Source organism: Antechinus flavipes, chromosome 6 (genome assembly GCF_016432865.1).
Source record: "Antechinus flavipes isolate AdamAnt ecotype Samford, QLD, Australia chromosome 6, AdamAnt_v2, whole genome shotgun sequence".
Lineage (NCBI taxonomy): Eukaryota > Metazoa > Chordata > Mammalia > Dasyuromorphia > Dasyuridae > Antechinus > Antechinus flavipes.
The window spans coordinates 146641829-146659434 of NC_067403.1; the positions used below are offsets into that span (position 1 = coordinate 146641829).

The following is a 17606-nucleotide window of genomic DNA, read 5'->3' on the forward strand; positions in this document are numbered from 1 at the left end:
ATCCTCCAAAGGTTAGACTTTTCACATGGTATACTTTTTCCACATAAAGAATTTTTGAATTCTTGTACTAATAATAAAGGGTACACTTAGTTAAGACAACTCTTTGCATATGTAGCTCTTTTATACTTCTTTTTAAATTATAAGTTTAATTTAATTAGTGTTGGAGCAAATTTTAACACCATGCCCCACATTTGGGGGATGTTATATGTTTTAAGTAAACAGGAGAATCCATATATTACTTTCTAATCTTCACTTGAAATCTCTGGGCTAGAACTCTGCTGTTGTTTAGTCATATGCAACTCTTGGTGACCCCATTGGCAAAATACTAGAATGGTTTGTAGTTTCCTTCTCCAGCTCAGTTTATAGTTGAGTAAAATGAGACAAATAGGGTAAAGTGCCTTGTACAGGGTTATGTGACTAGTAAATGTCTGAAGTCAAATTTGAGTTCATGAAGATGTGTCTTCTGGGCTTCAGCCACTTCACCGTAGCTTTCACCTGAGCTATCTGAAACTATCTCTCACCAATGCCAAAACATCCTTGATAAAAGAAGCCACATTTCAACTTCATTTAAAAACCATTCATCTTTAATTAATGGCACATTTAAAGGGAAATGTCTAGCTCACAGCTTCCTATTTACCTATAACTCCTTTAAAGTAAAAGTATATATTAAGAAATGTCATGATAAGAGAAAAAAACATTTTCATAACTCCAGACAGTCAAGTAGAACAGAAACAAAACTCCTAATTGTTTTTTATTGGATTATGAAAAACCTCCCATAAAATGATATATATTGAATGTCTTTGACACTAAAAAAGTATTTGGCTCTAGAGTTAAAGAAACCCTTCCCACTACAAATTATTCAATTAGTACATTAATTTTTTATGCAAGGGAAAAGGAAGTTATTTTAAAAAACCCACTACTCAAGACCTCATTGCTGTAGTTCAAAAGATGAAGTCTAAAGGACCATAACACCATTTTTCAAAAAAAAAACTATTTAAATGAAGTAAAATTGGAGCAATTCCCTATTCTTTTCTCTCATGCCCAAAGAAAAGAAAATCTATAAACAATAAGAAATCCTAGTAAACAATGAAAATGAAGATGGGTTCTATAGAAAGATTTTATAAACTCAGGTAAGACATAAAGAGGATTTGGGGATTGTGGAGAATACAGAATCAATTAATCAATAATGAAACACAGAGTTACAAGTCAAGAGGAGAAAAAATTCAATTCTGGGTAGCATGAAAACACTATTGTGGGATTTGCAGCTAAATCACAACTTTTGGGCAAAAGATGACATTAGAAATCACAGCACGTTACATACTACAACTCTCAACAAGTAGTACAGTCATACAGGAACTTTGTGTTTATTCACATTAGAATATAAGAAACAACTATAAAACATATATTAAATAGGTGGAAATTCATTTATCTACTCCAATTCCCTTTCTTTAGCTATTTTGCAGTCTTATTCTTAAAGGGCAGATTATGAAGTTAACTATTGCCTTTGAAGGAACACCCTCCCCCCACGAAAATCTATTTTTTTTTCTATATGATGTATAATGTTTCTAAACCACTGTTAGGAGGGCATAGGCTTGGAGTTGGGTTCTTTCTGCCCAAACTCCAACCCTTCAAGAAATTTCTAGATAACTCTTGTTTAAAGGCATGTAACTGCAATGGGGGCAAAACTAGAGAGAGGGGAAGAGATCGATTAAACATGCCAGATAGGAAAGTCAAAGTTATAGATTAGCAAAGGATTCAAGTATCAAACAGAAGCACAATTTGTGATTAACAAAAGATTTTGTAATTTCCAAATGTCAACAATACAGGGAATGAGTAATGAAGGGATGGCAGAGAGGGGTTTCTCCCAAGCCATTTGAAACATCAGTATCTGGTTGTTTTCACTGATATATACCATGTTACTGAGTAACATCTCTCAGATACCTGATGTGGTGCTTCTGAAGGATTAAAGGATCTACATACTTCTGCCCATAGTAAACTCTGAGTACCACTGACCTTTACCTTTTTATTTCTTGACCATTGTGCAGAGTTGAGTCAAAGAGAAAATGATATATCCATATTCACTGACAGACAACCTTTGGTGCCTGCACTCCCAGACCAGGCTGCATAGCAGTATATGAATGAATTAGAAAGGAGGAGCCCAACAATGTTATGTTTGCCAATGGGGGAAATATGTTCTCTAGTGCACCTACCATTTTTTGGTTTGTTTTTAACACCTTTTTTTTTTTCTTATTCCCTCTTTAGACTGTAAGCACCAACAGCTTGTATCTTGTTTTAACTTTGTTATCTTTCTTTCCTCTCCCCCATTCTGAAAACACTTTTTATATATTTCCTAGATGGCTAAAAAATCTTTGTGGGATGAGTGAATGCATTCCATTCCCAAATACATGTGATTCTGTCCCTATATAAAAACTACTTACAATTATATAATGCTTTAAGAATGACAAAGCACTTTTCTTGCTACAAAGGAAGCAACAGTATTAACTCTATTCCAAAGATAAGGAAACTTGGATTCTGAAAGAATTGCAGATGATTTGCAGATGGTCATCCAACAGGTAAGCCTCTAATAGAGATTGTCAAGCAAAGTTATCTACCTCTAATTTTAGCATTTCACTTCTTATTTAAACTCCCCAATAGATTTCCTTAGCACCATACTCTTACTGAATTTGATTTATGAGACAAATAAAATACTATATACTATACAGCATGTCCCAAAAGTCTTAGTGCAATTTTAAGCTATTATCAGGTAAAGTTGTAATAAGACTTTTGGAACATCCTGTATTTTTCCTTTATTATGTTTTATATAAAATTTTTTAACTCATAAAGATGATGTCTAAAATATCAAAGGATGCTGAATTTCAGCTTTTCTTATTATCTGTCAAGAAGAGGCATGAGCTAGTAGTTCTAATATAATTCTAGTAAATTTTCTTTCTTTCTTTCTTTCTTTTTAAAAGAATTACTCCCTCTACTGCTCTAGAAAGTCACTGACCTACATCACAGAAGAAAAAAAATTAACTATTTCATACAGTTAAACTTCCCTAGTTTGAACTAGAGAGAATCATATTATAGAGTATTTAAACATACAAATGGTTTTTATTATTTTCAAACATATAACTCAAAGTGAGAAAATGAGATTGCTTAGTCAATTTGATGTTTCATAGATATCCTCAGGGAGTTTGCTTTGACTAAATAAGAATGATATGTAAATTAGCATATCAATTTTGTAGGCCTGTAAATTATACTTGAGTGTTCACTAATGCTTAAAAGTTTGTTCCTAAGGTTTTCCTCCTGACATATTTTTATGCTAGTAATTACTATCTGAAAAATTGCTTTGTTTAGAGAGAAGTAAATTATTTCTTGTCTGAGTGATAATGAATGTCAAATTAATAGAATGGAGCAATTTGGTTGTTCTGAATATAAAAAATGAGAACAAAAAATAGTGGAATTATTGATGCCAATTTTGTTAAAAGCCACATTTCTATATACTAGATATCTCTGATTCACATTAATGCTCATCATTAGACTATGAACTCTTTGATTGCAACAACTTGGGTTTTTTTTTTTATTTTTGTTTGTGTGTAAGGTTGCTTTTTTTCTCTCTTCTTTGTATCTCCAGCACTTGGCACAACATTTGGCACATAGAGGATACTTAAAAAGTGCTAGTTGACTAACTGACCAAATCATGAATATGCTCTATTTACTGAAATAAAAATATACATATACATATATGTAGATTATATATGTATACAGCAACAAATGATGCATAAATTGTTCATGTTCAGTACTAATTCAAGATTATTATACTCTGGTGTGGTTTACTCTGTCTTTATATTTGGTAGTAGTGTTAGCACATAGAACACTAGTTGGTGCTAGCTAATAACAGATTTGTGAAGTCCAAAGATAAAATTGTTTGTATAAGAAAGACAGAACTCTGATTCTGAGAGAGAATTGCAAGTATTAACACACACACACACACACACACACACACACACATACACAATCCAGTCTTTAACCTATAAAGATCTTTCATTTCTGTCAGCCAAAGCAAGCAGAAATCCCTAGGAGCAAAAGATTCTCAGCAACCCCAGAGACAATGAGAATACAGACAAAAAAAAAAGTCACTGCCTAAAAGTCAAATTATTTTCATAAGAAATATCTGTTAAATAAATTCTTGTTTTTATTTTAAATAGATATTATATTTGATGCACTTATAAAAAGAAAAAAGTGTAGCTTCTTTCACTTTTGTTATTTTCTTTCTTATTCACTGAATAAATCTAAGTCTTAAATCCCTCCTGGAAACATCCCCCTTAATGCACATAAGACAATAACAATCATCCTTCCTATTTTATAGTAGTTCACTTTACTTTCTTGATTATTTACAATATTTTTATCCACAGAATCAATTTATTTCTACTATTTTGAGATCAAAATATGAAAATTCTATTATGGAAGAAGCAATCATATCATTCTAAAGTACCCTTAAAATATTTTTTTATCTCAAGTAATGAAAAGTGACAATAAGGAAAAAGATCAGGATGGGGAAAGAGTTATGAGTGATCAAAGATACTCAAAGTTTTACTGAATATGAAATACAATGAAGGATAAGACCTGTGCCTAATTGGAATAATCCAGTTCTGTGTGTTTTACAACTTTAATCAAAGGTTAATAAGTTATTAATAGAAATACTGATATAGTTGAAAGTAGGTAATAACAATGATAAAGGTGATGAATTGGGAATTGGGAATTTTATGGACCACAGAATTCAGATTACATAAGAGACATTTACTTAGACATTGAAGGAATTGAATTAACTAAGTGGGAAAAAAGAATTGTATTGAATTTATACACACAGTAAATAAGACCACATTTATTTTTCCACGGGATAAGTAGAGGATAAGCAGAAGGACCTGGTCCTTGAGGTAAGGTGGCTTAAACATTCAAACCATTTCTTAGCTGATCAGGGAAATTAAAGTGATGTATTTTTTTTTTTTAAGAAATTCTTCAGGAGAGATAAGCAACTACCTAGTCTTTCTATGCTAGGTATCCTTTAATTTCTCCCTTTATTCTTTTCTTAACATTAACCCATTTATTTTTATTGATTCTGTATTTCCCAGTCATTAGTCTTTTAAACACCCCCACCCCCACACACATGTGCATGAACTACAAGGAATCTTTGGAGCCCTTAATTTGATCTATTCTTATCTAATTCTCTCCTCCTCCCCTTTTCACCCCCATTCCATAATTATGGCTTGGGCCAACCTTTCCATAGTTATAACAGCTGAACTTTTGAGGATGAGCTCATAACTTCTTTCTCCTTGCATTCTGGGGTCTTTTAATCAATTTAAAGAAACCTTATACCAAACACTCACAGAGTTTTATTAAAAAAAAAAAACTAAAATTATGAACAGCCTAAGTTTGGAAGCATATAGGGAAAATAACAACACAGCAGAACTCTAGGAAAACTGACAGGAAGGATAAATTTATTAACTTTTACACTTTATATGTATGTTCTCCAAATGCACCAGAAATTAAAGAAAGAATTACAAATCATTGGTAGACTAGGACTACCTTGCTTTTCTCCCCACAGCCCTCCACCCAGATAATTGAAGTGAATACGATCTTATTAGAGCCCTGGCATGTTAGAGCTCCCCTTTCGCTGAATTTGGGAAAACCAAAGCGTCAGCCAAGTCAGCAGGCTTCTTCGGAGCTACACTACACGAGTGACAGCCAAGCCCTGAGCTGATTGTTGGAGAGATCAGAGGATTGCAAACTTGAAGGGACTCTAGAATTCATATAGCCCAATTCCATCATTTTGGCGCTAAAGGCCGGGGAGTTGTGACTGATCCAAGGTCACGGCTATACTAAGTAGCAGGAGAGCAGCCAGAGCTTGAGCTGAGCTCGGATCTCCTTAGTTCCAATGGCAGGGTTCTTGCTACAGCATCATGTAGCCTGAAGCCACTTCTGTGTTTCCAAGGCTGGGGGAGCTCCAGTTTCAGAGAGAAAGGCTCTGGCTGCAATAGGTCTTTCCTTCCTTCCCTTCAGTCTGCTCAGCTTCTCAGGAAAGCCAAGGACAATTGCCTCTACTTTAGATTCTAGGGCCAAAAAAAAAAAATCACAGCTTAAATCTCATCTGACCTCCTCTCCATCCCGCGTCCTTCTTCCCCTCCTTTCCTGGATGTCGGCCCTTTCACTTCTTCTCCCAAGTGACTTAGACTTTTGGGTTTGTTTTAAGGTACACTTACAGTATACTCGTAAGGCGAGGAAATAAACTAGCGGTTGCCGGAAGAGGGGCTCGGAGTAGGCTTGAGCTAAGTATCTGTGAATGCCAGTGTTGGAAGTTTCTCTGCAGAGCTGGGGAGAGCAGGAGTGGGCATGGGTGCGGAGGAATGCATTCGCTGGTGCCCACGCTCAATTACTTACTGGTCTGGGGTTTCGTGTTCATTAAACAGACACTCGCGCTCCTGGAGAAGTAACAAACGGGTGTTTGCACTTCAAAGTGTGTCTAGCTCTTTTCTTATCACAAGCAGCTTCCTTTAGGCGCTGCTCCTGCTCTTGGCAAAAAACGAAACACAAACACACACGAGCGTACGAAACGCGATGGGTATCAAAGACATTGGCACGTTGTGTCATCGCTAACTACAAAACCACGACTCACCAAGTGTATGTTTTTGTGATGTCTCTAGGCACTGTCCATTTACGTCGATTGGGGGGATTATTGTATGTCCATAGATGCAACATTGTGTGTGTGTGTGTGTGTGTGTGTGTGTGTGTGTGTATGCAACACTGTGACTATGTGTGCAGCAGAAAGTGAAGATACATACGCGGTCTATTCATTCCAAAAGGCGGTAGCGTATCTAGGAACTGTGCCCCACTGGTATGCTACTGTGCGCGCTCGAACCACACACACACACACACACACACACACACACACACACACACAACCACACCACACTGCATCAGACAGAAATGTAAAAAGGAAGTTCTCTTGAGGAGGTGGGGAGGTAGAAAGTCAGACGGCTTTGAGTCAAAAGAAATCAGTAGGCGCTGAGAAATCCCGGGGTTCGCGGAGTGGGGAACAGGGGGCGCCTCGCTTACCTTGGGCTGCGGAGCCCGGACTGCTGGCACTAAGGATGGCTAGGGCAGGTAACACCAACATCTGAAGCAAGTATCCCAGTCCCAATCCGCAGCGGGCCGTTGTCGCCTCCAGACCTTTCCTCATCTTGACTGGAGGTACAAGTAAGATACAGTAACACCCAAATAAACGGGGTTAAAAAAAAAAAAAAAAGTGGAGGGCGGGTAGCAGATGGAAGAGCGCCCGGCAACAGCGGAATTCTTTGCAAAAAGCAGCTGAAAAAGCAGTAGGCAAACCTCCCCCGCCTCCCCCCCAAGTATTCCACTCCACTTTCTGGAAGAGCAGGGCGAGGCGGGGCTGCAAAGAGGGGAGCTGCTGAGCAGTAGTTCTAAGAGGACTCTGAGGGCGCGACTCCCGACTGGCAGAACCAAGGCGCGTCTCTGTGTCCGTGTTCAGCAGTCACCACTTGGGAAGTCCCTGGAGCCCGAGGAAGTCCCCTGCCCGCCGCAACAGCTCCAGCAGCAACAGCAGCAGCAGTAGCAGCAACAGCAGAGCGGCAACACCGCGCCCAGAGCCAGCACTGCTTATAGCGGCCCCTTCTCTGTGCAGAGCGCACACAGGCTCCAGGAGAGGGGGAGGAGAAGGAGGAGGAGGAGGAAGAAGAGGAAGGAGGGAGACAAGAGTGAGGGGCTTCCTTCTTCCAATCTCAGTTTTCCTAGACCAACTGCGTGGCAGACGAAAGGTATCTTGGCGATTGCTGCGAAGTGCCCATGAATAGTCATTTCACAGTCTTGGGCTCAAGTCTCCCGGAATTTGCTGGACCTTGCCACGGAGACGGAGATAGAGCATCTTAACTCTGGGAGTGTGCGTGCGCGCGCGAGTGTGTGTGTGTGTGTGTGTGTGTGTGTGTGTGTGTGTGTGTGTGTACGCAAGCGCGCGCGTGTATCTATGTGTTGTGTTATGCAATCTGTCGGACTAGACAGCCATGCATATCTTGTGTTGTTGCATGTAAGACATTCTACACACACGGAACTGGCAGAGAGAGGAGAAACTGCAGCGAGTGCATATTATACTGGGACTGAGAGAGGAAGCGCTCGCCCAGGCACGTTTATCCAGCCAATGGAGCCTGGCCCTTCGCAGCCTTCTCCGAGGTAGCGGCAAAGCCTGAGCCAGACTCCTTTGGACTGAACTCATCTTCCTACGTTTGACTACTGAATCATATCAGACAGAGTCTGGGTGGGTCTCGTGGAAGTACCCTGGTGGGAAAAAGACATCAAGGTTTTGCAGTGACACCTACGTCTGGAGTTCTTAGAGTCCTCCGCTAGTAGTCAGTGACAAGGTGGGATTTTTTTTCTCCTGTTACTTTTCTATGTCCAATACTGGCTAACACAATCGTCCCGGGGGTACGGGGACTAAATGAAAACCCATCCTTCCGAAGTAAAAATTGGACTTACTATTTTCATTGATTGTATCGTTCACCTTGGCCCCTTCTAGGGGAAAATAAGGGGAAAGAAGTCACAGAGGAACAGAAAGTCTGGGAATCAATAAATGCCAGGATTTTCAAATGCTCAGTCAAGAGTGATGGGCAAATATTCTCCATCCCACTTAAAGTGAGAAACTATGCTGGGAGAGGATAAAAGCAGAGTATCATATCACAATTAGGGAATCGTTGACCTTAGCTACAATATAAATCCCTGAGTGACTAGTCTAAGGAAAGAAAAAGAAAGCAGTCACAAAACAGAGCTAAAAGAATGAAAGTCTGGAAGGAGGAAAGCAGAAGAATTAGAAGCACCAAAAACTGAGGCCCAGAAAAGTAATTTATTTTGCTCAAAACCATATTGATAGAAAGTGGATCAGGTAATTTTGACTCCAAATCAAACGCCTCATTAAGAACATGAAACTGCTTATTAGGGACAATAGGAGTTATCTTTTGAATTTTGTACCTTTTGTAATCTAAATGATACAAAACACTAGGCCCCTTCCAGCCATTGTGAAATTCTCTCATAATAGATTTGGAATTGTAAGACATTTTAGAATCTTTCACTTCTCCAGACCCCTCATTTTTCAGATGAGGGAACCAAGGCCCTGGGGGATTAAATTATTTGCCTAAGGTTATATAGTAAATAACTGAGTAAGGATTTAATTTCCTCTTCTTACTACAAATGCTCTTCTCAGTTAACAGGCTGCCTCTTGCTCCCAGAAGTTCTTCATTTGTAAGATCTTATTCAATTTCCCCAAACACCTTTCACCCCTCAAGGATTCTTACTCTTACCAAATCGAGTTGTCCACACTACTCTTGACTTAGGTGATAAAAGCAACTGAAAGACTTCATGTTGTAGTGAAAAGAACATTGTATGAGTAACCAGGTGGAAGTTCCATTTCCAGATATTTGTGTGTAATGATGGGATTGTCAGTTGATTCCAGCTAATGGTTTTCTCAATTGATAAAATGGGGATTATAATAGTTATTGGGCAAGTACTGAAAAAAGTTCATGGAAACATTAAAGAGCTATAGAAATTGAAATAGGACTTAGAATTGCATTAACTCATAAAACACAACTTTTTTAAAAAGATCAAATGAAGACTCTATTTGTCTTTAAGATTTATCAAGCAGAAGAAAGGAGAAGCTTAAATTCAAGGAATGGACCAACTTTTTAGTCACACCCCCTGGAGAGTTTATTTAAATGGAAAAGCTCTTTGTTCAGGATAAGGACTAATCATTTTTAATGGATAAAATAAAGTCCTAAAAGATGTTTTTAAAAGGGGTGTGAATAAGTTTGTAAGTAGGCTGTATGTATGGATACATATGCAGAAAAATAATATTGTTCAGTTTAGGGAGCTGACCTCAGAATCAAGAAGACCTAGTTCAAGTGCCATCTCTGACATACTGGCTATGTGACGCTAAGAAAATCCCTAAACTCAAAGTGTCTCAACAATTCTTCTAGGCTATAGTTATAAAGACTGTTTTGCTTTGGTAGTTTCATTGAGAGCTTCCTTTGCTAATAAAATGAGGTAGTAGAGTACAGTAGAAAGCATCCTGGATCTGGATCCAGATCAAATTCCAGCAATGATATTTGCTGGGCAAATCACTTGACTTCCCTGGGTTTCAGTTTCCTCTTCTGTAAAAATGAGGAACTTGTTTAGATGGTTTCTAAAATCTCTTCTAGCTCTATTAGGATCCATGATTTTATGATCTTAAAATATGGATATAATCTTTAAAAAAAACAACAACAAGATTATAAGAAGATCAATTCTGATGAATGTAGCTCTTTTCAACAATGAGATGATTAAGGGCAGTTTCAATGATCTTGTGATGAAGAGAGCCATCTGCACATAAAGAGAGAGGACTATGGGAAAAGACAACATTGTATTTTTACTCTTTTTGTTGTTTGCTTGCATTTTGTTTTCTTTCTCATTTTTTCCCTTTTTAATCTAATTTTTCTTTGCAGCAAGATAATTGTAGAAATATGTATAGAAGAATTACATATGTTTAACATCTATTGCATTACTTGCCATCGAAGGGAAGAAATGGGGAGAAGGGAGGGATTTGGAACACAAGGTTTTGCAAAGATCAGTGTTGAAAAATTACCATGCATATGTTTTGAAAATAAAAAGCTTTAATAAAATTTTTAAAAATGTGTGTGAGGTCTTCAGTTTGTATCAGGTCATAGGGTAATAGTTGAGAAGGATCAAGTAATGAATAAAATATATACCAAGATTTCCCTAGATAATCCAGTGGGAAAGTATGTAAGTTGATCCTATAATGTATTAGACTATAGATGGATGTCACTCCTGGGAGCATCAAAGATCCAGTTCCTGGTCACAAAAACATTTCTTCACTATCTCATAAAAAAAAAAACTATTTCAATTATCAGCTATTCTACACATGAACCAAGAGATGCCAGCAAGAATTAAGTTAAATTGTTAGTTTTGATGTGTGATTTTTTTGAAAGTTGTGGATTTCTCCCATTTACCAAGTAATAGTCAAACCCTGACTTTCATTCATGGCTCTTTATAATCTAATGGCATCCTACTTTTTCCCTCCAGATGTATCATACTACTTTATTTCATGCTTACTTTATTATAATCAAACTAGATCACTTTATTTACACTTCTCCAAATACAAACTGCATTCATGTGTTAGTGTTTCTCTTTCCACACTTTATCTGTTGAATTTCTATGGATTCTACAAATTTAAACCCTAATGTCACCTCTTCCTCCTTGAAACCTCCAATCTCCTTTCTCCTCAATTAGGCTTCATATAGCACTTGGTTTTATAACAGAACTAAACTCAAGGATTAACTCTTAGCAACCCTGGCCCTAGGGTTAAGCAGAAACCAATTCATTACTGACACCAAAAAAAAAAAAAGTGAACTATTTTTTTTGGCTGATTATGTCCCCATTTCAAAATCCCAAGGGAAAATTCTGAATTATACATTAGATATTGCTGATGTCTAAATTGCTCATTTCCAAAAGGGAATAATATTACTCCTTCGTGGAAAGTTTATGTATAGAAGTAGATGACATTGTTATAAGACAGCTAGTCATTTCCCCTACAACAAAAGAAATACTCAAAATATTTAAGTCTCTTAAATACTCATTAACAAATATTTATTGTTCGAAACATCTCAAGCAACTGTTGAACAGATTGCACTTTTGAATTGCACTGTCTAAAATACTCACAAGTCCAGATTCCCTATCAAGTCAAGGTATGGTGTGATACTTTCAGATGCAGAATCCTCCTAGAGGTGGAATTTGCTACTCCAAGAAGCAATGCTATGATAGCAATAACTTTTTAAACTATTAGCACTCTACTTTGGAATTTCTGAACTCAAGCTCCTGAAGCAGGCCAGAAATATCTGTTTAAGTGAGCACCATTTTTTGGTCATCTGTGTACAGAATAAGAAATATAAAGCAGAAATTGGAGTCAATGATTTGAAGTGCACCTCAGGATCCCCTAGGATCACATAGGAAAATATAAAATTATTGCTGCCATGTGCATGAAGTAGCTATAGGTGTGAGAAATTCCTCTCTTTTCCCATTTGGGAAGTCCAAGGGTAATTTGACAGAGTCCTTAAGAGCTTTGACTGAAAGAACTCAGCACTTGAGGAAGAGGAAGATACTTTTGTTTTTCCCTTACCCCACTCTACTAAGTAGTTCTTCCTGGCTCATTTTCAATCACCCTTGACATAATTCTCCAATTATGGGGACTAATAATGGATTGCTACATCATACCCAAGCACAGGTCTTTCATTGAGCCAAAGCATATATTTCTCCCATTGGAGTATGGCTTTACCATCCAGCAGAATAGGGGGGAAAGGGCTATCCTGATTGTTTTTGGTACAAAATTATCAAGTAATATTATATATTACTATGTCTGTGGTGGCGTCCTATCCCCTTACTATAACACATGCTTCTTAAAGTTAGAGTACATTAAAGTTACCTAAATTATGTATTGCTCAAGTATTTGGCAAAATATTCTCAACATATGAAATGTGTAATAGATTATATATTTTTTTTGAAGTATCTTATTGCCTGGGACAATATTGTATTCCTGAGACAAAATTTCCTCACTTTTATTGTTTGTATCTCTTTATACGAACTGAGTGAACCCTTTTCTTGTGTTCCTAGAGTTTATATGAGAAGAGGTGGCTGAGGACCAAGAATCAGAGAAATAATCATATGAACATGAACATGCTGAATCATTAGATCATTAAACAAAATATGAATTGAAGAAATCATTGAATCCCAAATGCTGGTGGCAGCATTTAGATTCTATTGTTTTTCTATATTCCCCCAAAATGTATCTTAATATAATATTATTTTTGAATTAAATATTGCAGATGTTTAAACATCAAAATGACTTCATTTTAAAGGAGCTTGGGTTAAATCCACATACAAGGGTTTCTGCTTTCCTTGTTTCCAGTGGGTGGGGAATTAAGTCTAGAATAATAAATCCTAGTGACAGGTGCTAATGGGAATTAAGCATGCAAATCCTCTCATATCCCTCCTGAAGTTTAAGCTCAGAAAAATGTGTAATTTTGAGTATACCATTCTTTTAATTAATTTATATATTCAATACCAAAGAGTCTCCAACTCAGAGTTTGAGAGATAAAAATACTTGATGTGAAAATATTTAAACTAACATGCTCTTTGATTTTCTTTATCCCCATATATAAACTTTTCTCTTATTTTTCTTGTCCATCCTTGCTCTTCATTGTAAATTGTCTACATTAAAAGTGTGTTGTTAGTAGGTAACAGAAGAGTAAAGGATTTTACTATTATAAAGAATATAGAAGAGAGGGAAGATTCACACCATGGGTTTGGAACCAAGATGACAAGGCCCAATGAAATACATGGAGATTATGAAAAGGTACATTAGATATTTGAGACAAAATTAGTTCATTCTCTTCCTCTTTTCCTTATCTTACAAAAGGGGGGGTTAAGCTGTTGTAGTCCCTTTTGTCACTTTGTTGTTGTTCATCCTTCATTCTAAAGAGAATCGGTGAGAAGTGATTTCTGGATTTGCAAGTGAATTTTATTTAAGTGGTACAGAAGTGCAAAGTCACTATAAAAAGTCATTTCTTATACTGAGCCTCTGGAGTCCATTGACAAGATATAGTTCAAGATCATTGGCAATGATTCTCTTTTATGACTTTATAGTTTTATGAAGATTGGGTCATTGTGAAAGAGTAGTGGATCTGCAAGCAGGAGAACCAGGTTCAAGTCAGGACTGTTTGATAAATTACTTCCTCTCTCTGGTCCTCCATTTCCTTCCTCATCTGAGAGTGAGTATTCTGAACTAGAATATCTTAAAGGTATAGTTTAACTCTAAATGCTTTGATACAGTTATTTATTTATTTATTTTTTACTATTGACTCAAATAGCACAGGGCTACAAGATATTGTGAGTGACCTGACCAGTCCATATTCAAGATGTGATCAAGGCAGGACTAGGAGATAGTCCCCTGTTTAAGATTCTTCTTACACACATATTCATTGAACTATACCCCTGAAATAATTTCTATAAGGGGACTCTTCAATCTACGCATGGTTAGGAAGATAAAAGGAGAATCCCATTCAAACTATTAGTCATCTTGTAATTTTTGAGTACCTGCAATGTGTTAAGCAATGTGATACCTACAGAAAACTTTCCAACGGGAGTTTATAATTTGATTGAATAGATAAGAAGTTGCCCTAAGAAACAGGAGAAAATACATTATATATGAAATTTAAAATCATGTGGTGCACAGAGAAAGAGTGAAATCAATGATACTTAAATAGAACAAAAGCAATAAAATAAAGATTTTTGGGGGTTGTGCAAAAAAGAGAGATTAGTGATTTAAGGGAAAACTGAGAAAGAATACAGATATATTAAAGTGATGTTGCAATTCTTGGATTTATTGAACTAATATTAATGTTTTTGATAATTAAAACTATGGAGTTGCATCATTTTTATCTCATGATATGTTTGCATGATGAATAGATTCTATGAACATTTTCCTTATATGGGAGATGAGGAAAAACTTAAAGCAATCTGATAATTCAGCATCAACACTTGAACAAAATAAGACATCTTAAAGACCATCTAACAATTAAGCCACAGGAGGGAAAAGTTATTCATTAAGGATATAGATTTGATTCAATTGGATACAACTTTCTTCCCTGGGCTGGCCATTTGGATCTGTCAATTAGAAGCCTAAGAAAGAAGTTTCTGATTTCTAATATGTTGGCTTTTTGTATTTAAGGATAAATGAAAGCTACATCAATTGCTTAGATATTACTCCACTTATCTAATTAAGTATCCATAATAGTTTCAATTACTTTTAAGAAAAAACTAGCCTATTCTGTAAGGCAGAGTTTATCCCTACCACACCCTGTCCTTTGATGGCAAGGTTCTAAATAACTTTCAGAAAAAAAACTTCCAGTTTAGAGTAATTACTGGGTAACCTTCATTTTAATCTGGCATAAAGCCCTTTTTGTAATGCAGGAAATTGGAAACTGAGTGAATGCCCATCGGTTGGAGAATGGCTGAATAATTTATGGTAGATGAATGTTATGGAATATTATTGTTCTCTAAAAAATGATAAGCAGGATGATTTCAGAGAGGCTTGGAGAGACTTACATGAACTGATACTAACTGAAATGAGCAAAACCAGAAGATCATTGTACACGGTAACAACAAGAATATATAAGGATCAATTCTGATGGATGTGGCTCTTTTCAACAATGAGATAATTCAGACCAGTTCCAATGATCTTGTGATGAAGAAAGCCATCTACACCCAGACGGAGGAATGTGGGAACTGAGTGTGGTTCACAACATAGCATTTTCACTCTTTTTGTTGTTGTTTGCATTTTATTTTCTTTCTTATTTTTTTTCCAGTTTGATTTAATTTTTCTTGTGCAACAAAATAATTGTATAAATATGTATGCATATATTGGATTTAACATATATTTCTACCATATTTAACACATATTGGACTATTTGCCATCTAGGAAGGAAGTGGGGGAAGGAGGAGAAAATTATAATACAAGGTTTTGTAAGAGTTAATGTCAAAGAATTATCCATGCATATGTTTAGAAAAATAAAAAAGTTTTAATAAAAAAGAATAAAAAAAGAGATTGGCCAGTAAGATATATCATGAACCCAACTAAAATAAAGGAATATGAAGTATTAATCCATAAAAAATTAAACCTGGCATGAGCAGCAATGAAAGAAGAAAAATAGAAAGAAAAAAAAAAACAAACAAAAACCAGGCAATGTAATGATCCCCTGAAGAAATGACAAAATAGAGCAGAGAACAAAGACCAGAAATTCCAGGTTTTATCTCTTTGCTTTGAAATGGTTGTATCCTGGATCTTAGTCTATGTGAGGGGCAGTACTAAATTGTTGCAGTTTATGATGGTTTTTCTTTTTATAGTACTACATTTTATAGCACAACAACAGTAACAGGCACATAAGGTCTACAGCATAGATGATAATATGCTTCTCATAGTAATTGATCCTTACCATGGTTCAAGGACACCTGTAGTAATGTTGGTAAGAGATTTTTGTCATCTTATTTACAACCTTTTCCAATGCAAGGTTTGTGTGAATTGATTTGTCCTACCACCTTTTCACTCTTCCTAAATCCAGTGTCCAGAAATGTCCCCTTAATGGATTTCCAGTGGTGGGAAATGTATAAGTGAAAGGCCTGATTCAAGCTGTTCCTTCCATACTTTAGACTCATTCCAAGTCCCAAGGGCTTTGAGACAACATGAGTGTTTCTTTTTAATATCCTTAGAATTAGAATACAATGTTTTTTAAATTTTTTATTTTATTTTATTTTTTTTACTATAGCCTTTCATATACAAAACATGTGCATGGGTAATTTTTCAACATTGACTCGTGCAAAAACTTCTGTTCCAACTTTCCCCCTCCTTCCCCCCACTCCCTCCCCTACATGGCAGGTAGTCCCATACATGTTAAATATGTTAAAGTATATGTTAAATACAATATATGTATACATATTTATATAGTTATCTTGTTGCACAGGAAAGATCGGATTTAAAAGAAGGTAAAAATAACCTGAGAATAAAAGAACAAAAATGCAAGCAAACAGTAACAGAAAGAGTGGACATGTTATGCTGTGGTTCATACTCATTTCCCAATGTTCTTTCTCTGGGTGTAGCTGGTTCTGCTTATTACAGATCAATTGAAACTGATTTGGATCCTCTCATTGTTGAGAGAGCTATGTCCATCAGAATTGATCATATAGTTTTGTTGTTGAAGTGTATAATGATTTCTTGGTTCTGCTGATTTCACTCAGCATCAGTTCATATGTTTCTCCAAGCCTCTCTGTTTTCATCCTGCTGGTCATTTCTTATAGAACAATAATATTCTATAACATCCATATACCACAATTTACCCAACTATTCTCCAATTGATAAGCATCCATTCAATTTCCAGTTTCTAGTCACTATGAAGAGGGCTTCTACAAATATTTTTGCACATAGGGCCCTTTCCCTTCTTTAATATCTCTTTGGGATATAAGCCCAGTACTAACACTGTTGGATCAAAAGGTATGCACAGTTTGATAACTTTTTGAGTATAGTTCCAAATTGCTTTCCAGAATTGTTGGATCTGTTCACAATGAATGAATGCCCAACAATGCATCAGTGTCCCAGTTTTCCCACCTCACCTCTAACATTCATCATTATCTTTTCCTGTCATCTTACCCAATCTGACAGGTGTGTAGTGGTATCTCAGAGTTGTCTTAATTTGCATTTCTCTGATCAACAATGATTTGGAACACCTTTTCATATGACTAGAAATAGTTTCAGTTTCTTCATCTTATAATTGTCTGTTCATATTCTTTGATCATTTATCAATTAGAGAATGGCTTGATTTCTTATAAATTAGAATAATTTCTCTATATATTTTGGAGATGAGACCTTTATCAGAACCTTTATGTGTAAGAATGTTTTCCCAGTTTATTGCTTCCCTTCTAATCTTATCTGCATTGGTTTTATTTGT

At 36.2% G+C, this 17606-nt stretch overlaps 1 protein-coding gene and 1 long non-coding RNA gene across 2 annotated transcripts in view; both read right to left on the reverse strand.

The window, feature by feature from the left end:
• UNC5C (unc-5 netrin receptor C) overlaps window positions 1-7963 on the reverse strand; it is a 428390-nt gene extending 420427 nt beyond the window's left edge. The window contains exon 1 of the mRNA XM_051965638.1: window positions 7114-7963. Within this exon, the coding sequence (XP_051821598.1) occupies window positions 7114-7237 (124 nt within the window). The 5' untranslated portion in view covers window positions 7238-7963. The remainder of the gene's footprint in view (window positions 1-7113) is intronic.
• LOC127540781 (uncharacterized) lies at window positions 5482-6780 on the reverse strand. Its single transcript, XR_007948281.1, has 2 exons — window positions 6261-6780; window positions 5482-6110 (listed from the first exon to the last, which is right to left on the reverse strand). It is a non-coding gene; the product is annotated as an uncharacterized LOC127540781 (long non-coding RNA).
• Window positions 7964-17606: the final 9643 nt, after the last annotated feature.